Source organism: Xiphophorus couchianus, chromosome 3, assembly GCF_001444195.1.
Source record: "Xiphophorus couchianus chromosome 3, X_couchianus-1.0, whole genome shotgun sequence".
NCBI lineage: Eukaryota > Metazoa > Chordata > Actinopteri > Cyprinodontiformes > Poeciliidae > Xiphophorus > Xiphophorus couchianus.
In genome coordinates this window covers 20144143-20171573 of record NC_040230.1, presented here as the reverse complement: position 1 = coordinate 20171573, position 27431 = coordinate 20144143, and the positions used below count along the sequence as shown (strand labels likewise).

The 27431-nt window shown below is 37.8% G+C and overlaps 1 protein-coding gene across 2 annotated transcripts; it reads right to left on the bottom strand.

The window, feature by feature from the left end:
- Positions 1-1585: 1585 nt before the first annotated feature.
- deptor (DEP domain containing MTOR-interacting protein) lies at positions 1586-27431 on the bottom strand. 2 transcript variants are annotated; one of them, XM_028012746.1, is made up of 10 exons: positions 27081-27431; positions 26785-26874; positions 22957-23135; positions 22177-22300; positions 15623-15801; positions 11303-11485; positions 10387-10524; positions 9324-9394; positions 8964-9068; positions 1586-4505 (listed from the first exon to the last, which is right to left on the bottom strand). In XM_028012746.1, the coding sequence occupies exons 1-10, from the start codon at positions 27092-27094 to the stop codon at positions 4377-4379; spliced, it is 1212 nt and encodes a 403-aa protein (XP_027868547.1). In that variant the 5' UTR covers positions 27095-27431; the 3' UTR covers positions 1586-4376. The 2 variants fall into 2 exon arrangements, with proteins under 2 accessions (XP_027868547.1, XP_027868545.1); XM_028012744.1 differs by having other exon boundaries at positions 26785-26877; positions 27081-27430.

Sequence of the window (27431 nt, the reverse complement as noted above, 5' to 3'; positions counted from 1 at the left end):
CTTCTTTTGTGATATTAGATGTAAACTTGTTGGTTTTTATGTGTAGGTAACTTGTTCTAGGTTATTTTGTAGCATCCTGAATGAGCTCCTGATGCGTTCTTGGGAAGGTTCACCACTGCTCCATGTTTTCTGTTTTTGGATTGTGGCTCTCACTGGAGTCCCAAAGCCTTGGAAGCCTTGGAAGCCTTGGAGCTTGACGTTTCCAGATTGGCAAATGTCAATGACTTTAGTTCTCATCTTTTCTATAATTCCTTTTGATTGGGCTGATATGTTGCTTACTTGTAGCCTATTTTATGTTGACAGACTTCTCTTTAAGTGGTTCATTTATTCTACAGGCTTAACAGTATCCAGGCCAAGGATTGAAAAAACATGTGACTATGCAAAGTTAATCTATGCCTGAAAAAGGGAGTAATTACTTTTTCACATAGGGTCAGGCTGATTTGAATAGCCTTCTTGCCTCCATAAACATAATTATCATTCAAAAACTGCATTTCTAATCTTGATCCGAAATTAAAACAGATTTGATGATCTGAAACAATTGAGACAAAAAGTAAAATCAGAAGCATATATGATATAAAATTATTTTCAACAGCAAATAAAGCCTTATTCTGTTTTATGATGCAGTTTGTAGCTATTATAGTCACCAATATGCATCAAACATTGCCTCCATGATATTGCTGCAGAGAATCCTAAATAAATGTGTTTTGCATCAGAGAAATTAGAAAGATCAGACTTCAGAAAACATTTCAAAGGAGTCAGGCCGTTCAGAGGATTGTCTGTTTGTGCTGGAAAAGAAAAGGTCAGTGAAATGCGTCAGCGCAAAATGAATGAGGATGTAAGAGGGATGGAAATATCTGGATTTTAACAACAGGAAACATGAAGGCGATCATGAATCCACCGCCAAACATTTGGCTGTTTGTTCTTTTTTATTTCCTCTAAATTAAAGAAACCTAAAATGACATGGGAAAATCTGCCACAGAGGAATGTGCAAGTTGGATTGTGCAGAGCAATGTTGCCCTCTTGTGGTACCAGAGTGTTAGTGCATGAAGAGACTGGATGCGCAGTCGAGCATCGATACCATAAAGGCCACCATAAAATATAACAAATGAGAGTGAAAAGAACTGCAAAGGAAAGTTTGTCACAGACGCTTTAAATTTCAGATGTAGCTGTCTGAATCTGTGCTCATCATAAATGAAAAGACTTCATTTATGATAGTTTGCTCTGTTTAATTGTAATTTGAGAAATCTGAGGCACAATAACACATGTTAGAAGGGGTTATGTGTGACATAAAAGTTTTCATGTTTGCATCCAAAACCAAAATGAACATCAAATGACAATGCAGTACAACAATGCAGCCATGCAGTAAAGTAGTTCACGAATACAATAGTTTATTTGAAATGGATGATACCGAGTTAAACCCGGCTCAGTGGGTTATTATTTTCAGAATTTATCATTTTTGGGGTGTTTAGTTTTTAGATGCTGGTTTTATTTATTTTTCTTAATTCCTGTAACATGCTTAAACAGGAATCAAATTATCACGTTTGAATATTGAAAATGCACAACAAGCAGAAATAATGAGACAATCCCAGAAATGAGGTTTTTATTAACCTTTCTGTACATTAAAACGTGATGAAACAGGCGCTAAGCTTATATTGTCTTAAAACATTGAACCTCTGGAAACAAAGGAAAACAAACACAAGTGTGTCGCCAGTGTCAAGAGTGTTTACTCACTAAACACCCATTAGTGAGTAGAAATTCCCATAAAACTAAAACTAATAAAGATAATATAGACATTAAGTTACATTCAAGCTGCTTTTATGAAAAAAAGAAAAACTAGCCATTTACACACAGCAGGGTCAGGACAGGTGTATCTGTAGGTCAAGATGAGAGTCAAAACTCACACACTGTTGTCAGTGGTGTCACTAATTTATATTAAGAATCTGGGGCAAGACACATAAAATTGTCAAAATGTATCATAAAATTCCCCAAAATGCAATGAATTTGACATTTTAATTTCACAAACTGTGGAAGAGGAACAGTGGCATCATCATCACCGTGTTTTTTGGTTACCTCCCGTTTTACCGCTGTGTGAAAATGGCCACTGATTGTCAGTGGAAGTTTTAATGCATTAAGTTGAGAAATCAGGTGATAACCAACCATATTTAGCAGCTAAAAAAGGTCTTAAGGCAAACATTTCTAGATAAAAAGCCAGGGAACCTGCTTTAAGTCAACCCAACACCACAATTCCCCCTAAAATTATTATTACATGTTATAAAGCTCTGCAAATTTCTACTTCCTGAAAACGCAGCAATGAATCGCATCACCTTTTATCCTCTTTGCAAACAAACTGTGATCAGACAAACCTGGTCCAACATCTACATTATTTTCAAGAACCTTTTGCCAGATTATTTTAGATTAGCACAGCAAACACATGAAAGACGCTTAAATCTGGCAGATTAGATCTCAAATGAGGCAGACTGATGCTATCGCTCCAACAGAAAAATGAGGAACACTCATGATTTCCCTCCCTGCTTTAAGAGAAAGACATGATGTATATCAGTTTTCCTCACTGTTCTGTAGAGATGTTTCATTAGTTCTTCATGTTCAAGAGAATCAAACATTGAAACGAGTTCTGCGTTGTCTGATCAATCAGTTCTGTGACACTAAAGAAGAGCTTTGGATTAAAAGGCAAAGCTACATATGAACATATTTACAGCATCCAGGCCTTCCTGCCAAAAACATCTAAACAACAAACAGCTAAACACATTAGAAGGCAATTGACACAATAATTGCACAGCTTAGTGATATTAGAGGCATAAAAATCTGACTTATCTGAATTATTTAGTTGCAATGTTCTTTAAGGTCTGAACCAAGTCTATCTATTGACACAGGCAGTGTGGTTTTAGCTCAAACAAACATGTAAACAAGTGTTGCTATAGATTATGGCTGTACTGCACGAGCAATGAGAAACACTTAGCTACAGTTTTCTTCTAACTCAGTAAATATTTCAGACATTATGTACCGATGGCAGCCTTTCTAAACACATTTTGGCACGGTCTAAAAGCATCCACTAATATGTTGATGTTGTGGAGTCTGACCTTCTGGTGCCATGACAACCCAAAAGAGGATTCCCTATTCAGGTCTTTTCAAGTAGATCCCCAAAAAATATCAGAAAACCTGTTGGTGCTTCTTACAACATAGAGAAAAATTAATTACTAAATGAGACAAAAGCTGGAACTGGAACTATATAGCAAAGATAAAGTCTCACTAGTTTTGGTACAATTTAAAACAACACTACAGTCATCGCTGTGGGCATTTTGAGGTTGTGCATAATACTTTGAGTGAGGTCAATCATTTAATACGTTTTTGAAATAATAGTTGAAAATATGCAGCTTGTTTTAACTTGCAAAAGTGAACTCTTTTTTTTGAGTTCGTCACATTATAATCCAATTTTTGCAAGAATAGCTACTTTTCCTAGTATTCTTCCCCAGTGTAATTATTGTCCTCAAATTTAAATTGTCTTTGATCAACAAATGAAAAGCTTTATCAGTAATAAAAGATGCAAAAAAAATTATATTATCATTTATAAAAAATAAATTAAAAAAAGCATGAATAGTGACTGCTCAGACAACATTAACAAATATGACTTTTTGGTGTAAATAAAGAAATCTTCAGGTTTTTTTATTTGTTTTCTTTTAGTAATGCAAGCAGCACTTTTCCATTTTGATATATTTTTCCAAAACATTCTCACAAATTATAAACACCTATACATTTAACAAATGTATCCTTTAAAATGATGATTTTCTTTAAACAAGCAAGCAAAAAAAAAAAACTGAATAAAACTAAAACCGACAGCATATAAAATGTGCGTCTTTCTGTTCTGTTCAGTAGAGGGCAGTGTTGAACAGCAGGAGAAATCTGGGGCAAAGGTCATGGAATATAGTCTTGAAACGTACAAACCCATTTAGCGTCTACCCTGTTTCCCTTATGATTGCTTTTCTCCACATTCTGATAAAAGGCGCTGGGTCGAGTCCTGTAACATTCATTTAAAACTCTCTCAGAATCAGCAAACAGACTCAGTTTGAGCCAGGAATACAGTTTGGTCCTTTTTTTCTGTTTCCAAACACTTGTGGTTGATGGGATTCTTGCTCTTTCCCTTCTGAAGGCAAAATAATAAAAAAAAACAAAGAGGAACAGCCAGCAAGATGAGCTGTTTACCCAAATCAGACGTCTCAGCATCTACTTAGATCAAACCAGATAGAATGAGAGCTTTGCTGCAGGTCCTCCATGTTTGTCTGGTGAAGAAGTTCAAAGTCCTTGTTTTATTTCCTCACTTCAGTTCGACATATTAGTATCTTTGTTCCTGTCAGGCCTCGTCAGACTAGCATCTCCTCCATCACCTCCATGACGATGGTCCTGGGGCCGGTCAGGATCAGGTTGCTGACGGTCCGGTAGTCGTGGCAGAGGACGTTCAGGCCGTTCACAGACACCACAAACTGACACACCTGGAGGCGGACAGGAGAGCTGCTTCAGGCTTTTTCTAAGGTGATTTCACAATTGTGGTTACTTTTTAAAATGAAAATCTCTTTAGCAATTGTTTTTGCTAAAAAAATAATTTTAGCAAGAACACTTTTCACAGTTATGAATACAACAACAACAAAAAAACACAGGGATGCTTCAGAGATAAAATGGTGAAGGTATTGAGAGATGGAAAAAAAAACTGCAGACGCATTCTTATTCTTTTTGTGCAAGAAAAATACTACAGAAAATATTCTTGGTTTTAGTGTTCTGACTTTACTAAACATTGTATAAAGATCACAGTGGCTCTTGTAAAAGAAAAAGTATCAAATATTTCTGTTCATAAATAAAAATATTAATCCACATCTGAAACAATTGGTTGGTGGTTTTTCTTTCTCCTTAGTTGCATGTTTTTGTTTGTCTGATGGTTGTTTTGATTATATTTGAAACAGAAACAGTTTCAAACAGTTTCAAATTACACCAAAACATAATGTTTTGGTGTAATTACAGGAAGTTATTAGTGCAGCCAATAAAAACTTTCTAAATTGGCATTACATCAGAGGAGTAATCTTTAACAACAGAACAACAACACTTAGGACACTTTAAATCTTGTTAAAAAGGTAGTAACCAGCAAAGCGTCTAACTGAGCAAACGTTTAGGTGTATAGAGTCATTACTGTTATCAGCAATAACGCTATAAAAGCATGACAGCCACAGCCCAAACACACTTCTTACACACATAAACCTTGAGGCTCTTATCATTATTACCAAAGCTGCAACAGGGTGGAGACTGATAATAACATGACTTCATGTTTTAACCCTTTTAAACTCTTAGATGTGTAAAAACAACAATATTGTTAGATATCAATAAAAAAAAAAGAGAGAAATGTAAAACTTTTTATTCTTATTTTGGCTGCCCTGTTGTATAAAACTAGACCCTAAGCTAAAATACTGATAGTCTAAAATGTATAAGAGAGTTGTAATAAGTTAAATAAACAGATTAGTTTGTTCCGAGGATTACATGGGGTAAACATTTCATTCCTATGAGCTTCCTCCTGATTCAGCTCAATTCAATTCTTTATTTATCCCAAAGTGAAAGTAAATGTTGCCGTATTTTATATCATCCAAATGTCTTCAAAGAGTTGTGGGGGACTCCATGATAACATTTCCTGGACGACAACCTTAAGTTGTTGGCAAGCTAATCTGCCTCATTCCCTTTTGATGGTCGTTTTTAAATTTCTGTCGGCTACGTATCAGAACAAGTATCTGAAAGTAAGAATACAAGAGAATAATTGTCCAAATATGTAATGTCTGAATCACAAAAATGTTGAACAAAAATCTACAAAAAGAACAAATGAGACCTAACCTAGCACAGCTGCTCCAACTTGCTGCCACCACGAGAAGTGCAATTCTAGAAATATTGGATAATGGATGGATACTAGAGTCATGTAATTACATTTCCTTCAGTGTGAGTAGATAGTCATCAGAGATGGATGTTATTTCTCCAAAGCCAGGCATGAGTTAACCGATAGTGCAAAAGCTCCAATGTAAGACTGTTTAATGCCAAATCAAAAACGTCGGGTAATGGGGAAGAAATGACCAGTAACACCTGAAAAGGATACAAGTGCATGTTGGTTCAGAGGGACTTATGGTAGCATTTTATTGTAAACTAAAGAACAAAAACAATTTTGGCTTTACTGGTAAAACGGAGTGAAGAAAAGAAACAGCAGAGAAGAAAGCGAGGTAATCAACCTCATATCTCAATAAATATTTAACAAAAACTTACCTTACACACACATTTAACTTATGCAGCCATAACCCTGGGTCCTCTAATGAGTTTAGCTGCCTTTTAAAGTCTGAATGGTTCTTTATGTATTATTAAGAATCTTAAAAGAAACAAACAGTTTCCCTTAAGGCAATCCTCAAGATTCTTCTTCACTGCTTCTTTCCGCCAACCTGCTTAACTATCTCCGTACACATTCCTCTTGGACTCTCCCCCTGCTGCTCTTTTTCTTTCTAGCTCAGGGATTATTAGTGTTGGCAGGGGCCCAGCTGGACTCTACGGCTCATTGTACCAAGAGAGTTAAAAATCTGTTTTACAGAGTGAAGGAAAAGCAAACCGTCCTCAACAAAACTAAACAGGCCATAGATGCAGAGAGGCCTTGTGGAAATAGAGATGATACAGAAAAACAAAGATTGTAAACAAAAGTATATAAATGCTACAGTGCAAACTAACAGGAGCTCTTGGTTACTGAGAAAGAAGGGGGTTTTGTGCCAGTTTCAGGTTTATTTGGGCAAACGCTGCAGATTTGTGTACAGATGAAATAAAGACAAATATACACTTACAAAGAGATAGATGTGATATTAAATCAAAGTCTCTATGATGCTGCATGAAATAAAATCTAAAAATCCCCCAGTGTTTTCAGTGAGTGATCCAAACACAAATCTCTGCCAGCAATAGGGATTTTGCTGAGCGCACTGGTTTCCTGGAGACCTTGAAGTGACAACAGGAATCCAGGAGAGTCTCAACAAAAGTGTTTACCAAAATGTCAAACTGTAACTTTAACAGCCAGTCAGATCCCACTCGTTCCCACAATCCAGTTCAATAAATGCAACGTGTATTAAACACTGTGGGTCTTACATTGTCGTTAAAATGGTTTCAATTTGAACCGACTGCAGCAATCTTGTACAAATTTACAATCGGGACATAGGCTACCCAGTCAGTACACACAGAAATCTCTTGTGAAACAGGCTCAATGGGAGAAAGATGCAAACTTTGAGATCATAATCAGGTGGTTAAACATGAGAAAAGCCTGTTAATTATTTTACAACCTACAGCCTGAGCTCGCCCTCTCCTTTGACCTCCTGCCTGAGCTGCAGTGCCATCACTTTACAAGCTCAGACATTTCGCTCTGAAGAATCATTACACATCACTAAACTACTCAGGTGAGATGAAACTAGAGCAACCTTCAAGGAAATGCAAGCAAATAAACCCACCAGGCTGTGGCTCACGAGAAATTTAACCAGTCATTGTTGATGGAGTGAGACGGATTTGCTTGAATAATCTGTTTTAGGCTCTGAACTTAGAATTTGAACTGTGTGGAGTTAATTTCTGCCACACAAAAAGATGGGGCATGTTATGTTATTATTCAAAGTTATAAGTGTAACATTCAAAATCTTTAAATGACTTAAAGTCACAGCTATGAGATTCAAAAGTGGAATGATGAGTTAATAAGTCAGAGTGAAAATTATGAGACACCATCATTTATATTTATACTTTATATTTCATAATGTTTACAATAAAATACTAAATTATTTGTCTGCAGCTGAAACTATGTGACATTTTTCCTTTCACCTGGCAGAAATATTGACTGGTAAAGAAGAACTATATAATCACAACGACATTTCCAAAATGCAGCAGTGTAGAAACACGTGGGATTCTTTCAGCCGTTCGGCCTCTGTAACCTTCATACAGAATATTTCCATGGTAATAACAGCGACCAAAGAAGAACTAACAATTTCCCCTTTCAGTGCTGGTACTAAGACTTCATCTTCAGCTCAGTTTAGCTCACATGATCTGTTTTTTTGTTGTTTTTTTTGTTTAGACATTTGTTCTTCTCTCGTCTTGTTCCTTCATCTTTCATGTCGAGGCGTAGGTTCCCACTGAATTCCCAGAATTCTTAGCTGTGGCTCTTGTTGACATATTTGCATGCCAGCTGAGGCAGCAGAGGAAACATTACCCTGTTTACATTTCATTTTTCTTGGTTTTCCCCTTGGACATTGCAGGTTCTTTGCTGTCTTCCCTTTGCAGACAGAAGCCACAGAAACGGTTCCTCTTTTCTATTCCTGTCTAACACTTCTCCTAAAACATTTACTTCTTAAAGAACATTTAAAAAGCATTCAATGGCGACACTATTGAATAATAGTTGTTAAAACATGATGTTTCAGTTTTCCCAAGTGAAAAAAATGCTTTTCACTGTAGTGTGTTAGGTAATAATTAGTGGATATTACAAACAATATTACCTTTATCTTTATGTAAAACAGAAAAGTTCCTCAGTGATTTGAATATTTTTCTTTTAAATGATTTGAAACAATCAAATTGCTAAATGTCAGGAGACTGTCCATGTTGAAATAATATAAATGCAGATTCCAGTGTACACCTACTAATTATGCCATAATAATAGGCTAGCTAATTAATATACAATTAAAAAAGCTACTCTATATATTTTCACATTGGAAATATATTTCCAATATTTTCATATTGGAAACATGAAAAAAATGTTTTTTTTCTTAGCCAATCATGCATCCACTTCTGCTTAGTGTGCACATCCTCACTAATGTGTCCCCTGTGGTTGAAACATATCTATCTCTTATTTGCAATAAATAACAGGTCTGATTTTACAGTAAATGCTGGTTCTCTGGAGGTTTGACCCCAGCGGATGTTACCTTCATGCCAACTGCAGCAGCCGGTCCACCAGGATCCACCGCCTGGATGTGACAGGGTTTGCTTCCTCGCACCACGAAGCCCCAGCCCACAGCATCACCCACGATCTGAGAAATCAAAACCAAAGGGGAAATCTTGAAATGATATCTGACTGCTTCTGATCGCAAACAAAGTGTAAAGAGTTTCAATTATCCCATAAAGCAGGCAGTTAATCATATGCTAAATATTATCAGTGAATATTTGTCTTCTTGAGGAACACACACACAGAGAGAGGACCAAAGACTTGGCTTTGAACATTTATTCATTATTATGTGCAGGTAGTGTGAAAAATGCAGAACTGCTCTGTGTTTGTGCGATCGTACAGTGAAAGTCTTCTTCATAAAAGGCCCTCCTGGAGTCAGAAGCTCCTCTGGAGTCACTTGTCTTTTTACAACTGTAAACATCGAGACAAAACACATTGTTAGAGTGATAGTGAGACAAAATTATAGATCTGAACATCATGGACACGCATGAGTGAAAACACCTTCCTGCAAAGTAAAACACTGAGCACAAACACTGAAAACACGAAAACAGAAATTATTCATCTGCTTAAAAACGTTTGTGTTTGACTTTGTGTAGAAAATAAGAGAAAAGGTCACATACTGACAGCCAAAGGCACATTACTTCCTAAAAGAGTGCTGCTGTTCCCTACTTTGATTTCCACTCATCAATACACACAAAGCTCATCTTACTGTGATCACTGATCGTCTGCTATTAATGCTTAGATATTCTGTCTCACTTTTACATCAGAAGATACAAAAAATAAATGATTTTGTGTGGAAACTTATGAACTTTAAAGTCCAAAAATTCTGCATTTAAGATAAAAGATATTTCTTGTTTATTTAAGAAGCAGCAGTATTTATAAAGTAATACAGTTGTGGATTAGTGCAATGCAGGGTTAGATTATAACACAATTTTTCAAACCAAAGCATATGTGTATTAAGTACAGATCTAAGTCCAATTAAATATCAGTGACAAGACTGAAGAAAAAAAAAATTTTGTTCACACATCCTCCCCGTACAACCTGACTGAGCTTTATTGAGTAAAAGATATGAAACCTTTTGGAAACAGTACGACATTTTGCTTCACTTTATGTTTGTCTGTCACACAAAATATAGAGAAGTTTTTGTTTGTAAAGTGACAAATGTCAGCAAATTAAAGGGATTAGGAGGGAGAGTAGGGTAAATGTTTATGAAAGGCAGTGGAGTTTTTTTTTAGCTTTATACCAGTACTATTATACTAACAGCAAAATAACCTGATAAAACACTGAAAGCAGAAAACAGAGCTTTAGAAACCTGGATTCTCCCATTTACACATAAACAATATTGTATATTTTATATAATCAGAATGAACACTGCAGCTGATGGCGCCTCCATGCTGACCTACCAGATTTGGGGTTGCAGAGGACTGGTGGGCTGCTGCTGAGCGTTGGACTGCTGCTGTAATAGCCGCTGCTGCCACAGCTGCTGCTCATGCTGCTTCGTCGAACTCCAACCGCCACCTTGATTTCCTTAGTGGGACTCACTAACGCAGAATTAAAAGATCAAGAGGTTAAAAATGCAACTACATCACCTTGTCTGTGGCACGCAGAAAAATTAAAATTATTCAAATTTAACTTTTAGAAAGTTAGAATTAAACCAAAAACAACTGGCATTGTAATATAAAATGTAAAAATCACCTAAGCTTTGTTTCTTAACAAGCTATTTTACTCTGTGTGCACTGTTTTTTAAATAAAACACCAAAAATATGGCAATGATACATCAAATCCAAAGAGCTTAGAAAAGACCTTCACACCTTCAAACAATTGCACAATTTGTGGTTATAAAAAAGGGATAACTTGTTAGTCACAGACCAGATTATACTGCAATAGAGGGAGGAATCAAATTAAAATCCCAAGAAACGGGCTCTGAGGTCATGATGGGAGGACAGTAACTGTGTGACTCTACATAGCAACACAATCAGGAATCCTCCTCTGTTATCTTTCTAAACCATGGACACCAGCATAATTGAGTGGGAGTGTGCCTCTGTTCTGGTATCTGAGTCAACAGAAGATAAGGCAAATTAGGTAAATATGTCACTGTTTACAACAGAATGATAGGGGTCATTTCCAACCTTTACAGCTAGATTGTTGTCTTGATATGAACACAAAAACATCTCCATAGTTAAAATTATATGAATTTACAGCTTCCCAGAAAATGTGATGACATCTTCAATTGTCCACATATCCTCTCACAGAAGAGGTAAAAACAGGTGTGCGTTAGCCTTGGCTTTACATGCAGCTGCTTTAGTTCTCACTGGGTACCTGAGAGGAAGCTGGTGTTGCCTCCGTCCGAGTTCTGCTTGCGGAGGCAGAAGGGGCTGTCGTGGCTCTCTGGGATGCCGCGGCTGCGTTCGTGGAGGAGTTCGATGAGCCGCCGCCGTCGCCGGAAGTTCATCCGGAACTGGTAGAGGAGAGGCCCGTCCACAAAATGATGCTTGTTGGTGACTGAAACAAAGAAAAAGTGGGAAATTAATTTGTTTTTCACACAACATTTAAAAACAAGCAAAAAATTAAAAAAATAAAAAATGTAACACTTTGAAACATATTTTATTAGTCTATCTAAAATGATCAGATAAGACCAGTTATCATTTGACACAGCTCAAGCAGTTAAACCACAGCTGCAAAATACAACCAAAGCAAATTAGTAAAACCAAAACACAAAACAAAACATAAAAAACAGAAAACTGTTCAGGGACTTGAACACTGCTGCTGTCTAGTCTCACTTTTTTATGCTAATAATGAAAACATTTTCAGCTAATTCAGTGCAGTTTCTGTAGAGTCAGACATGCAGTTTAAGATGTAAGGTTGGTGATGTTGAATTTTGATTTACATTCTACCGTGTTACTGACTTGGAGATTTCATGACATTCTTGTGATTTGTGTTCAGTCATGTTCCTGCATTTTTCCATATTTATCCTGTTTTCCACTTTGCTTCTTGATAATGTTTACATGGTTTCTGCGTCACATATCATTAAGGCCTATATGTGCCGTACTCTGGTAGAACAGTGAAATTTGTTTTAGACACAACGTTCCTTCTGTCCAGAACATTTCATACATCACAAGAACTCTATTATCTCCTTATTAACCTAAGCATACTCATTAACAAGAGGAAAGCTGTTTTTCTCTGCAACATCAGCAGTCCTGTACTGTGTTTCCTTCAATTAATTAATTCAAATCCACTAGTAGGAGTACTTCATATGCTGTAGGAAGTACTCTTTATGTGCAGCAGAAGAACTCTCGGTGATCCTAGAGATCATCTATGCCTGATATTTTATGTTGTGGTTTTAGTTTGGTGTTCATGGGGCTGAGAGCGCACGAACCCGTGCCTCTCAGAGTGCGTTAGCATGTTTGTGCTGTGTTGCCACATTCTTCTGCCCTCCAGACACTCAGCTCTGCTAAGGAGCTGGAGGACAGGAAGTGAGTCGCAGAAGAGAGAACAGATGGAGAAAAAGGAGGAGCAGAAATAACTTTTTCACATGATGCAGCATCAGCCCGTTGTTAGGCCCGGGCACTGAAAGCAGCCCGAATGCCCACAGGAAATGCAAGATTTTGTTCCTTTATCAAATCAGTCCCATTTTAAGAAACCTACTAATGTATGGAAGAGTATAGCATTTTGCATACAGACAAGAAGCAATGAAATTATTTACATTTAGATAGCAATCTCTAAGCAGCACCACATCAGCTAGCAGCTGTCATGTTCCGTGTTTTCTGTGTGTTTATTTTGAGTTTCCTGTGTCTCCGTGTTGTCTTGTCTTCCCCTTGATTGCTCCCAGGTGTTTCTCGTTCCCTAATTACCTCCTGTGTATTTAGTCTCACCTGTGTCTCTGTGTGTTGTCGGGTCCTTGTCAATGCGTTCTTGTCCATGCGTGTAGCCTGTTGCTGCCAGTGCTGAGCCCTAGCCTTCCGCTCGACTGTGCTGCCAGGTTTTTTGGAATTGTTTAAGCCTATTTTCATCATTAAACTTGCATCATTCATCTCATTTGGGTCTGCTGCGTTTCCCTCACCGCTTTCACCACCGCACTTCATGACAGAAGCGCCTTCTAAATATTTAGAATTCAAATTCAAAAAAATATTTTATTAATCTCAAAGGGAAAATAAATGTTGCTGTATCTCACATCATTGAAGGTTCTTCAAAGAGTTGTTGTGTATAGTGATGGCTGTGGGCAGGAAGGATCTCCTGTAGTGGTCTGTATTACAACGGCCCTGAAAAAGCTTCTGACTTAAAAGACAGATAGTTTTTCTATGTCTCATTAAGACGATTGTCAGGGTTGTCAATGATTTTCTTAATTTTATGAAAAATCCTCCTTTGGATCGTCATCTCCAGAGGTTCCACAGTACTTCCAAGAACAGAACCAGAACAGAACCATCCTTCTTTATCAGTTTGTTGAGCTTTTTTAGGTTCGTGGCTCTGATGCTGCTGCCCCAACAGATGATAGCAGAAGTGATGACGCTCTCAGCAACAGACTCATAGAATATCTGCAGCATCTTGCTGCAAACCTTGAATGATCTTAGCTTCCTCAAGAAGTGCAGTCTACTCTGTCCCTTCTTATAGACGGCTTCACTGTTGCGTCTCTAGTCCAGTTTGTTGTCCAGATGAACACCGAGGTATTTATATGACTCAACCACCTCCACTTCTTCTCCCATGATGGAACCGGGGCTCGATCTAATTCTGTTTTTTCTGAAACTTTCTTTGTTCACAATCAAGATGAGATGATTGTTCCCACACCATGACACAAAGCGGTCCACCAGATCTTTGTACTCAGCTTGTTGTCCATCCCTGACACACCCAACAACTGCAGACTCATCTGATGTCATCTTTCTGTAGATGACAGGAGTCTGACTTGTGTTGGAAGTCTAAAGTGTACAGAGTAAACAGTAATGGTGAGAGTACAGTGCCCTGTGGGGCTCCTGTGCCGCTGACCACCTAGTTAGACACAGAGTCCTTCAGTCTCACAAACTGTGTTCTGTACTGGTGAGTTGCAGTCTGCATACAGTGCACATTTGTAGCAAAAACTGGCTACAACTTATTCTTCAGCCCTTAAGAGAGCTGGAGTAGAGGCATGTGATATGTTCTATTCCTGTATTTGTCAGAAGATTCAATTGAAAAGAAAAAACAGCATAGTATAGACTCAGTATAGACTTGCAACATGAGAGAAAAATCACTGAGAAATGGGGAAAAAGAAAATACATTTTAATCCAATCTTCCAATCAACAGTTAGTTTCCTGTTGTAACACAGTGTCTGGTCTAATTAGATGCCATTTCCAAATCAAATTTTCTTTCATTTGAGGAAATTGTTTGATAGAAAGTAAAACATCAATACTTTCACACAGACTGCACAAAAGGAATTTCAACCAGCTCAAACCCACATAGGCCACTAAAAAAGCTCTGGAATCCAACAGACAGACAACCTAAAGGCCCATTGATACACTTTGGGAAAATGTTAAAACAGCAAAGTGTCTATTATGCCAGTAGACAGGCTGAGCCCCAGGCAGGTGCGGATAACCAGAGAACAAATGTAAATGTGATCTTGGCTAATGTGAGATAAAATATGGGTCACTGTCGACTAAGAAGGATCCAAAATGAGCAGAAACGAGATTTAGGAGAATGACCAACAGTTTCCATATTTAAAACTTTCAGATACTCCCTAGAGACTTTATTAGCCTATTTATTTTTATCTTCAGGTGTGATGTTTTAATAAAATAATGAAAATAAACCTGTTAAATTCTTGCTATGAACAATGATTTTGTTCAAATAAAACAGATTGCCAAAGCTTTGCATGCTAACAAGGTTTCTTTTTACAATCGTGATTAAATGAAAGTTTTTAAGAGTGGGTAATCCAGCATCTATAGCAGTAGCCAGTATCCAAGAGGAAAAAACAAACTTTTAACCCCAGAGGTGAAACTCTTGCAGTCAGATGAAAAGGAAGACATGTTTTTTCCCCAAAAAACACCTTGCATTCAATTGAATAATTTGAACCAGAAATCACCAAGTTAAGTATTGAAAACCCAAAAAGTGGTAGATGAATCTCAATATACTTTAACACATACAAAACATTTTCTATCAGGTAGAGACCAGTGTTGTGTAGTTGCTAATCATCTTTGTTTGGGAGTGGCCAAGTTTCTGCTGGTTTATCACTGTGGCCCATTCTCATTCAACCATTTCCTTAAAGGAGCGGTGTTATGAGTCTGCAAAATTTTTCTGGACACATAGTGTCCTTTTATAGTACAACCAAGTAACCATGTTATCTCCAGTTGTTATAAAAATGTTGTATATATAAAACATAACTTAACTTTGCAGTTTGATGCCTTAAAATTGGCCTCTGTCTCTTTAAGAAGCTCCTGCTGTTTCCTACACACAGCCTTAAGAATGTCATGTGAGACCAAGCATTTAGGCACCGCCGAATGTCCGCCACGGGTTACGTACAAATTAAAGGATTTTTCAAATACGCATTAAAGAAATGGAATCAACGCTCTGGGTATGTTTTATGATGAGGGAATAAAATTATAACATGGCCAACAGCTCAAACAAGTTGATTTCACATAATAAGATTATATCAGTGCGAACATTACTTCTCCTCCTCACCATGCTGAATGATGCCATGTTCAAGCAGCCTCCGTCCCAGCTGCTCGGCCTCCTCCCTGGTGGGCATCTCCGCCTCCTGCAGCAGCCAGTCGATGAACTCTGAAGCGACCAGGGCACGTTCAAATGCCATCCCTTCTTCCTCTCTGGTTTGTACCAGGTTGTTCTCAGTGTTCATCAGCCTGTATTAAGAAAAAGGATAAAACTATGAAAAACCTAAGAAATACATCCACCAATCATCATGGCTACAATGCTATTATTACCAATGTTTTGTTAATCTGTTTAAGGTGGGAAAATACTTACAGGGGGAAGTGAACATTTTTAATGGAGGTAAATTCTTACAGACAAAAACATTTGAATTTCCCCTCCCTCTGAAATCCAAAGATAAACAAACTACAGGTTATCTCCATAACAGAATAGTAAGTGGAGAATTAAGGATGTTTATTTAAACTCATCTAAACCAAGTTAAGAAAAAATAAGCTAAGATGAAATACCTAAGAATAAAAGTTAAACTAAATTAAAAGTATGACATAGGCTAATCTAAAGGAAAATTTAAAAAAAACTCAAGATAACACAGTGCTAAAGATAGGCTAAGCTAAATTATGTTAAGACTAATTATGACAAAATACACAAAACTAGAGAAAAATAAAGCAATTTAGGATAAGCCAAGATGAGTTAAACTAAATAAAATAAATTATGTTATGTTAAGGTAAGATAAGAAAAGCATAGCTGAACTACAGGAAGGACAACTAATTATTAAACTAAACTAAAAAACTAAAACTAAACTAAAAAATGTCCTAATATAAACAACATTGAACTTAATTGAACAATGAAAGAAAAAGTTAAGATTAATAGTGCCGAAATAAGAAAAACAAAAGTAAAATAAGGTAAAATAAGCTAAGCCAAGCTAAAAGAAGCTAAAACTAAGCTAAACAAGATGAAAACGATAAAGACCTGAAGAATTAAGATAAACTAAACTAAATGTGGTTAAACTGAGATACAACAACCCTAATTCTAAAAGGAAAAAAATAGTTCAGAAGCAAAGAAAAATAAAAACTCAGCTTAGCTAAAATAACCTAAAATATAGTTCATTTGCTTTCTAGAACCTCTGGACTCAAAACAATTCCTTCCCACGTTGTAGCGTTCATGGTTCAAGGAGAGCCAGAGGCTTTCCCAGCTCAACAGGGACACAGACAGGTTAAAGTTGAAATGCATGATAACAATCACTCCACTACTCCAAGGTTACAGCGCTAAATATGACATTTATGTCATAAACCTTCAAGGAACATGACAGAACAAAAAAAAAGGTCAAGGCAATTCTAAAACTTATACATCTGCTATATTAAAAATGACTTTAGCATTAGGTATAAAACACTCAAAAATAAATAAATAAAATTTCAACATTTTCTTTCTGGTGCTTACTTTAGATAATTACCAACTTACTTTTGTAAGTCAATTAAATCAGCTTGAAGTAGAAGTGTGTGTCCTGACTTGCACTGTGTGACACACGGAGAACTAAAAATAAAGTGACACACACACCTATTAAGACCAGAATGTCTGAATCTTTTCTCCTGCTGCTGTTTAAAAATCACACCCACAAACTATTCATCTGCCTACTTAAATTATATAAGACATGCAAGTTGTTGCAGACACAATGCACTTTGTTGCATCATTTGCACATGTCTAAACATGTTGGGGTGAGAAACTGTAGCATTAAACTTTCTGCCTCTCTGCTATTATTTGCAGAGTCAAAGTAAATTTCTGCAACCGGTTTTAACTTCTAAATATTAATTACTGTATAAACATGTATACACCTGCTCTGCTGCTCTGGCTGCTGGGGAAGAAACTGGTGACCAGTTCAGGAAGATCCAACAGACTAGAATAACCAGTGCTTTCTGCCGGTGTGACAACTGAACAGGTAATACAGTATGCAAAAGACATTGCATGTATCACAGCTGTAGATGAAAAGAAACAAACATAGAGCCAAGATGACCGAACAAAAGAAGACATTAAAGTGAACTTTGAATGAGTTTACCAACTTTCCATTTCCTGTCCTCAAGATTGAGTGATTTATCTGCTGTTTGTCAGGGCATTTAAGAAAAGTAGTGCCAATTTTTTATAACCCAGCAGAAAATATATTTATTTTCCACAAGATAGATGGTCATAGGTATGGGAACATTTTGCACTAATCAGTAAATGCAGAAGGCTGGTTTAGCTTGGGGAAAGGACTTAATTTAGTCAAATAAGGCTTTGACTAAATTCTGTGTTGTTGATTAGGCAGAGTGGGATCCTAATGAATTCAATTTGAACCAAATGAAAATTGAATTCCCAGGTGCATTAACAAGCCGTCATTCTGCACATAGCTTCAAATTACCACAGGCACTCTGTTCTGTCCTCTTAGTTTGGTTCGATCCACTGTGTAATGGCAGTTCAGAGAAAGCTAGAGGCCCTGATGACGACGACAGACCGATGCCCTCATTACACATTGCCTGGGGAGACAATCTGCCAGATTTGGACCCAGAGGAGAGAAACAAGTAGAGCTAGAAGCATTCAGGGCTTAACATGTGGAGTGAAATTAGTACTTTAAAATTCAACGCAACAAAGACCGTTTTCCCCAAAGTCAAAATACAAATTTCTATTCATTATTACCATGAAACCTGAAAGATTGAATGCTGCTCAACAGACTGTGTTATGCTAGCTCAAAAGCATTACCTCAAAGTACTGCACTTTGTACTTAAATAAAAACTTAAGCAATGCAATGCATTATTCATCTCCTGAGACCTTAGATATTGTGCAAATACTATGTTTGAATGGACAATGATAACAGAAAATGGGACACTTGGGCAACTCTGACCTGCAGATGCACTTAGCTATTCATTCGGCAAAGCTCACTCCAACGCACGACGACGCCTTTATAGCCATGCAAAAACTTTCAACAATGTCAGTGTCATGTTCAGGGTCACTGAGTGGGCGGGTGAGAGCAATTCACAGAGGTTTTAAAAGTTAAATATAAGGAGAAGGTTTCTTTGAGGGCTTGGTGGTAGAAGCAATTCCTTAACGTACCTGTTTTGATGCAGAATTTAATCGGATTAAATCAAGTTCTTTCTCTGAATGAATGTTTAAAAAAAGCTGAATTTACAAGATTTTCACCTTAAAAACAAATACTTACACAGCCTCAATACAAAATACAGGCTGACTTGTAAAAACCCAGGAACAGCAAGCTTGGATTGATTAAGGAAAGTTACAGTTATGTCTTTAAATCAGATATATCTATTTTAATTAGGTTTTATTGTGAGATGTTGAGGAAAGGTTGAGTCAAAGCAGTTATGTAGGGAGCTATGTTTCTTTGTTTCCCATTTTCACCTATTGAACATCTTTTGTTTTTACAAAGATTAGTCCAACTTGCAACCTTGGAGTGGCTGTACCACACCACAACATGCTTTTTCATTCATAGGACGAGATCCAGATAAATTTGCGTCAAACTAACCAAATTTGTGCAAACTTGACCCTTTTAAGAATAATTTACTCACTGAAATGCTTGATTATCTTCTACAAATATGTTCTCAGAACTCTTTGACTCTTTCTATGCTTTTAGGATGTAGTTTCCACCCATCATAATCAGTAATTTTAAGAATAAAACGGCCTCCATTTGCAGTGGAAAATATACGCAACCATCAGTGGAGCATGTCAGTGAGTGTGGTTCACTGAGGTTAGCAAAGACTCTAACTAAATTGCAGCTTAGGGAATGCATTTTTTTTTCTGATGTTGTTTTTAGCCTTGACAACCAACAAACGACAATCCTCAATATGGCAAATTATCTTGCCAAGTGCCATTCAAGTAAAGTGGACACGTGTGGATCTTCGCAAGTGAGGAAACGGCTACAAGAAAATTGCTTCTTGATCAAACGTGGCCAAAATGTGGCATGTAAGGCTGGACATATTTATTTTGTCACCACGTTACATAACGTGGATGTCCATAGCAAAAACAGAAAAAGGAAAGAAAAAAAAGAAAAAAGGACACAAAGATATAAGGAAGAAAGAAACCAGTGTGTTGAGAAAAAACACTTATAGTCCTCCCCACAAGATTTAGAAACTGCTGTCCTAGCCAAATCTGTCTGCTGCCTGTGTTTGGAGACTATGTATGTTGTTTTGAGTGTTGACAGAAGAAGAAATGTATGAGGACTGTTTTTGTTCCAGTGGGAAAGCTTCATGGAAATGGTACTTAACACAACAAGCTGTATGCTCATGTTGTTTACATGCAGCAGAGTTTTTGCAGCTGCAGAAAAATTCAGTTTACTCATTTCCATGATGTCTTACTGAAAAAAACGATGCAGCTCACAGGTTTAAAATGGGTGTCAAACAGGACTGAATCACCATGTTAGTGTGTTTCATCGCTCTCAATTAGTTTGTCATAATAAATTAAATGATTCTGATTTGTTTACATAAACAAACAAAATTGTGGAAAAAAACCTAAACTTTCCATGGAAAAAAAACTAAGTGGTTCATTCAAGCTGCAAGAAGTCAAGCGAGAGCAAGACTTCATAAGGCTTTGCTGTATTTTTTAAAATGTTGCCAGTCTTCTTCAAGATCTCAGAGTCAAAATAGGGCTCTGCTTTCTCCTGGGAAAACAGTGAGAGACAACTGCAAACAACAGGAAGTAGGAAAACCCACATCACCTAAATGACAAACAAGTGTACAAACTGAAAGCTTTTTCTCCATGTCTACCAATGCTTTAATTGTAGCCTTAGAGTTATTTGAGTTACCAAACAAGCGTGTAAATGAGTACAAGAGTGGTGTGCTGCACCATGGCAATTGCATAAACATGTAGCTTTAAGAGCGGACTTGACAGTTGTGTCCTCTTCCACTATTTCATTCTCTTACGCAATAGTGGAGTGTATGAGTGTGAACGTGTGCGTGTGTATTCCCAGAGATGCTAAAAAAAGCAGGTCTGTGATTAAAAGTGTGTGTCACTTCAGTTAGAGGCACAAAAACACAGCTTGCTTGTATTGGTGGGCACGAATGCGCTCACTGTGATTTCCAAAATCAAAAATGTGCAATAGATACAAAGTTGATGACAAGCAGAAACGTCCATGTTTACGGTGTTCTGTAAACAAAGCTCTTGTACGGACGAAAGTGCTTCATCGCTCGGTAAAGATGTTTCCAGTCATTTCTGCAGCCGGCCCCCCACACTCCTTTCACTCTCACCCAAATTTGCAGGCTTTTATCTTGGCCAAGCTGAACTCTGCGTGTCCTAATTTAATGAAAACCATTTACAACAAAACTAATTCTCAGAAAAACATGAATGATGATTTTTTTTCCTCATGTAGTCAATCAGCAGATCATCAATAACAGTAGGGTAGATGAACAAAAAAAAAAAAAACAGGAACGGTATGAGTGGAATAGATTAGATTCATCAGATTCACTGATAAATCTATTCATCAGTGAATATCTATTTAATATGTGATTTAATATCTATTCACTATTCATCAGACCATCTTCAAGGAGAAAACACTTAGATCCTGTAGCTCAACATTTGATATTCTAATAAGAAATGTCCCAGTACAAGTACAAGAGTCACATTGGGGGAAACAATCGCAACATCTTTTAAATGACAACTTTAGGAAGTTTCAAAATTTAACTCTTAGTTGTTTCCTGTCTGTGATATATACTTACATTTCTCTAATTTAATGAGCATTACAGTTTATTTGCTTTGCGAAGGATTATTTGTTTTCAGTTTAGGATCTACATCTTTTCAAAAGATGAAAGATGCTCACATTGAGAGGAAGACTGTAATGGCTGCTTCAATTTCCTGTTTGTCTGGGTCATTTTACTTGATGAGCTTAGACTCAAAAGCTCTTTATGTAGGAGAAAGCTGTGCAGAAAAACAAACCTGAAGTTTAGCAACCTTCAAAGCAAAGTGTTTGAAGCACAAAAACAAGTTTTTGCTTCACACAATTAACATTTTGTTTGCTGATCTCATCCAGGCTGGTACTTGTAACAACACCTGAGCTAGACTGAAAGTGTTGAATATCATTTCCTAATAATCAGGCAATGTGCCGACTTTGTCATTTTAATGACAGATTGCTCAGTTTTATTGACCAAAACCTTTTGGTAATTACTAAAAATTACTAATAGGATCCCCTGTTTTTCAGTAAAAACAGGGGATCGGAAATCAGCCACAAAATTTCAGTCTTGGTTCTACCACCTCAGTCAACCCTTATTTATGCAATCACTGATAGGAAAATGTTTATTTATTAAATGTATCCTGTTTGATTAAATAAAAACTCAGACAAACTGGATCGTTTCCATCTTTAAATTAGTCTAAGTTCTGGAATGCTCACTTACTGCTTACTACTACTCAGGCATTGATTGTTTTTTCCTCATCTCTCTCAATAACTAAAATAGAAGTGTTTTTTCTCATCAAATGTACTACAATTTCAGGAGAAGTGCATGCTAAGCAGATTAAAGCTATGTGTTGTTTATCCCTTCGTATTCTCATTGAACAGCATCAGACATGGTTGCATTAGCATGTGCATGTGTTCTCATGCGTGTCCATACTTTTCATATAGCCTCTGTCCCCTCATGAAGACCTTGGCTTCGCTGTCCAATGGGAATGTGCCGTCGTCCTTTCTGAAGCGGTACAAGAGCTTCATGTCTTTGAACTCCCGGTGCTCATCACACACTGAAAGCACACAGTGGAGAAAAACATTAAAGGTAGAATCTGAACATCTTACTGGCAAAAAACTTAAGAAGTAAAGGAGTTTAAGTGTCTCTGTGATTCAGGAATAGTGGAAGAACAGAGCAGCTTTAGTAGGACTGAAATGGGCATTGCATGAAAGACGAAGTTAAGCCAAACAATCTTGACTTACAAGTCAGATAGTCTACATTCAAATCCTCACATATGCTCATAAGATATCGATCAGGACCTAAAAAACTTAAATGTATTGAGATAACCCAATATACACCGGAGAGTAGGTAGGTAGATACCCTCATATCCCCCCGTAACACCATGATCCTCATAGAAGAGAAGAACAGCAGATAGAAATGACTTTGTGTGATCACTTATAAAACCATTTCCTATTGATTAAACGGTTCCTAACAAGAACTCCTCTATTCCCGTCTGTATCTGTAGTTTGGTCAAATGTAAAGCAAATAGAGGAGCCACTGTTTTTAAGCCAAGGTGACTGAGAGAACATGGAGAATCATCCATTAGGACGCACTGCTGGTTCCCAGAAAATGTCAAGTGAAAAAGCACACTGTGAAAAAACACACTAGCCATTAATACCCAAGATTAACTCACCCACCCTTTCTCTGGGATACACAACATTTCAGCCTCACCGTGGTGAACAATGCTCTGGTCCAAAAGTTTCTGCATGATCTTAATGGCCGTGTCCCGGTCTGAGGCTTCCTTATGTTCGATTAGCCAATCAATGAGCTCCTTGGCGACAAAGCAGTTCGGGTAAGTTCGGAGGTGGTGCCTCCGATCCTTGATCACCTTCCCCTCATGGAGCCGCAGCCTGGAGACAAACAAGCAGCAGAGGAAATGCGATTGATGCTCGATTCCTAGAAAGCAAGACAAGAATCTTTCCACTCTATTTTGAACACTTGGTAATTCATAATTTTGTTCTGATTTGCAGTTAAATCAAGAGCTGGAAAACCTTATCTCTCTGATCTCTCGACATCATTATATTTCCTGTTTGGGTTGAGCAGCATTATGGTTCACTAAATCCAACATCTCTATCAGAACAAACAGAGAGTAATTTGAAGAATAACCTGAACTCTAAAACTTTCATAACATTTGGCAGAGCACATGTCTTTTCTGGGCTCATGGTGGATGTATGGAGCTGAAACACCATTTTCAGGGAACTACAATGCATCTATTTCAATATTAAAAAATCATGACCTCATCATGCTTCAGCAGCTGCCCTGATTCTGGTTTCCCACAATCTCTGTGTCCTCTACCTGAACTGGAGTGTTGTGAATAGGCTCTAGCCAAGCTTCCTGCAGCTAGCTCGATCCTCTCCATGCTGAGTCTGTGTGCAGCTGGCCAGCATCACTCTGAATTAGCAATGACAGCCGGTCTAACTGTTCTGCCAAATCTGTATGATGGGCAAACAAACGTGGCTAATAATTCACAGACCTAAGATCTAATCTGGTGTTTCATCAGCCTTTCTTTGCTCAACTTCTGAAAGGTTCTGACCACTACAACCTCCTCTAAAGCTGGAATGTGAATTATTAAAGTTGGAAGTTTATCAGCACATCGGTGAATGACTTCCTGACTACTAGTATCTTGATTTCTAATCTAATTGGTCTGAATGCTCCACAATGCATTTTGCGATGGCGCTACAACGTCCCTATTCATGAAAGAATGAGCTGGTCACAAGACTTCCTGGATCCGCTGCACGTCTCTGTAGGCCCCGATAACTTTCCTTAGGCCAGCACGAGTAAGAGATGTATGCGCTGATATACAAGCAGTAATCCTATCAGCCACTTCACTGTTATCAGTTCAGGAACTGAGAGGCATGTGTTGCAAGAGACTGGGCTCGAGACACAAAATTGAACAAATAAAGGTGGGGACTCCTTCAAACTCCTCGTTTTAATAGAAGTAGTTTCACAGCCATGTCCAATTCTTCATGATTTCTTAAAATACTTCAAACTAAGCTACGCACTCAAGCTAAGCTCACACTGAGCATCCAGCTGTCTAGTGTTTGCTTGTGTTGTACAGTGTAACAAAAGCTGCTTCATTCAACCAGAACAGAGCTCTGAGCTTGGTGCAGAGATCAGCATTTTACCATGCTCACCGCAACAAAACAACATGATTGTACTGAGCAGGTACAAATGTTTACCCCTGACACTTAACAGGACGTTAGCATCTGCTTATTTGGATTTATAGGCACATTTAACTGGGAGAAATTATAGTTTAAGCTGAATATCAATCATATTCAAGCTTTAAAGACAATGAGAAATGTATTTTAAGTACATCTATTTAGTTAGGTGGGGAGATTGTACTTTAAAATTTTAGTTTTCAGCAGGATCAAAATTATTACCATCCATATTAATGGAACTGAAGCCTTTTTAAATGTATACTTTATTTTTCAAAAGTTGATCTACATTTCTAGGAATCTACTGCAGCTAAACATGGTGAGTAGGATGGTAAGAGAGGTAACACAAAATATCACCAGAGCTCATTGTTAGAGAATTACAGAAAAGAAAACCATAAATTCTTAAATCTTTGAATTGATAATAGAAGAAAAAATAACAGTTCTGTTCTACCATCACAAACAAAAACATGGTGAACTCTGTTAAACTAAGTGAAGCCATGTGCCTTGTTAGGATGAGAGCAATGAAGCTTTTCAGCAACAAGCACTACAGACCCACCTGTATGATCATAAAAGCACTTTATGTCCACTGTTAGGTATGGTAGAGGCTCTGTGATGCTGTGGGTCTGTTTCTCTTCTGAGTTCACTTGAAGCCATGTAGAGTACATGGCATCTTATTTGGATTATTTAAAATTAAAACCTACTGAACTCATTCTACTAGAGACGCTGGACTCAATCAGCCATAAATCTAAATTTGCCTTTGATTGACTATAAAATCATCAGCTAGTAGCATTTGGTGCATTTTTTTAGTTTAACCTAAAACTCCTAAACAACATAGGAGCATGTGATACATAAACTGGGATGATTGTGTAACTCCTAAAGAATCAGCAGCTTGTCATTTCCATGTGTTATAGTCCTTACAAAACATCATTTTTTAAACATTTTAAGTGACAAGTGACATCTCAAAGAATGTAACAGCAGCATAATGATTCAAAATGACTCTCTGTATGATCCAGTCTTACGATATGTCATAGGAGAAGACAAATGGCTGTCTTGTTGGCAAGAGCAATTTGTAAAGTTTGTTGCCAGCAGGAGTATCAACAATTGTATTTCTTAATGATGGATTATTTCTCACCTCTAAAAAAAAAAAAAAAAAAACCCAAATAAATTCTAGATTTTTTTTGGGTGTAAGATGGCTTGTGCAAAAAAGATTTTTTTTTTTTTTTTTCAAAATCTTTGCCAAATGTGCCAGTATGGGCCAATGTATGCACATGGTTTAAGTGAGGGATGAGACAGTCCATTAAATATAAGATTAAGTGAGTCAAGGTCTAATTTTATTTTTAAAGAGGGGCGAACAAGATCTTACACAGGCAGCTGGAAACACGCAGCACGTCACGTCAAGTGTCCAGAACAGGGACCGCTATCCCAAGCAGCTCGGCATTCACTGACACCAGTGAAGCAGTCAACTGGCAGCTTTAGCATACAGCTGTGCCAGAAATCCTACTACACACAAACACATGCATGCTGCACACAACATACAGTTATAAACACAGAAACTCTCTCTGGAGCAAAAGAAGAGCACACTGCATGCACCTTGTAGAATGTGCAGCAAAAAAAAAAAAAGCTATAAATCTCTCCAAGATTACACAACTCCTTAAGTTGGGGGGCCTCTGCAGAAAAACATAAAACCATTTACACCCAGTTGGATAAAAACTTTTCACCAGCATGCATGTTTCCTTTTAGTTCAACTGGGGGGCTGAAATTCCAGGCATTGGTGCCATGCTTCCCTACTTAGCCTCTATTCATCGCTGAGGTCATGAGGCAGTGAAAGCCAGGGTTCTGGAGCCTCTCTTTATATACAGTAGGCCTGAGGTGTCAGACTGTCAACAACTCCACCAGGGGAACTCCTATATGATTCTCTGACAGCGGCAATGAGCAGGGATTATGGTAAGTTGCTGCAGCTCATAGGGAACTGTATCAGTAGAGCAACCAAAAAAAAAATAGTGGGGGGGTGGGAGTTATGCAACCCTGCAGAAGGCAGCAATTACAAAGCTAAAATTTCTATGGGTGTGCATGTATGGATGTCTTTGTTTGACTCAGCATGCTGCAGTAAGGTTGCTCAATCTGACTGTAGTTGCAGAGAACATTATATAAAACATGTTTACCACAGAGGAGTGTCTTGTTCTGTCATGCCCCCTTTTTTTTAGTCTCTTTCTAGGAGAATGCAAGAGGAGATAAGGACCTAAATTATTTGCGACGGTTCAAATGCGTTTAGGATTCACGCTGCAGGTTACAGTAGAGATTCATACACAAGTGTGTGTTATAGGGGCAGAGCCGAGAGACCCACCTCAGCTGCTCTCCGGTGACAAGCACCTCAGCCAGCCGCTCCAGTTCGGCTGCCTTCTTCTGCATGGTGGTCCCGATCCGGTCCATCACTCTGCTGAAAACAAAAGGCGCCAGACCACAATAACATTGTGTAAATCGAGACAAGCTCGTTGTCTCAGCCCGGACTGCCATGAGGAAGAAATGCTGTCAAAGCTAAAATTAAATGTCCATCAGAGGCGTTTCAACTTGCAGAAAGAAAGTAACAAAGACATGCCCTCGGATGATTGACGCTGCAGTCACACCTGGGGTTCTACTTACCCTTCAAGCACCATGGAGAGCGATTTGATGAGATTATTCCTCGAGTAAATTTTTAATGATAATTATTCCATGTGAGGATAAAACGGGGAGTCGGGAGTTACAGCAGCCGCCCCATCAACAAATATCCACGTTTAACCTCAGAAAGCATCCCAAAAAAATAATAATCAGCTCATTAATGAATGCACTCCTGCACCTTAACAGCTTCTCTTCTAAATTTCGATCTGAGTTGTTTGGACGCAGTGCAACTGGAACAACTCTGTCCTTTCAGAGCGGCTGTCTGACCGCGGTCTGTTACTGACACTGTCACACCACAAGGCGTGAGCACACGCTTTCCTCCCTGCACCGCGCACA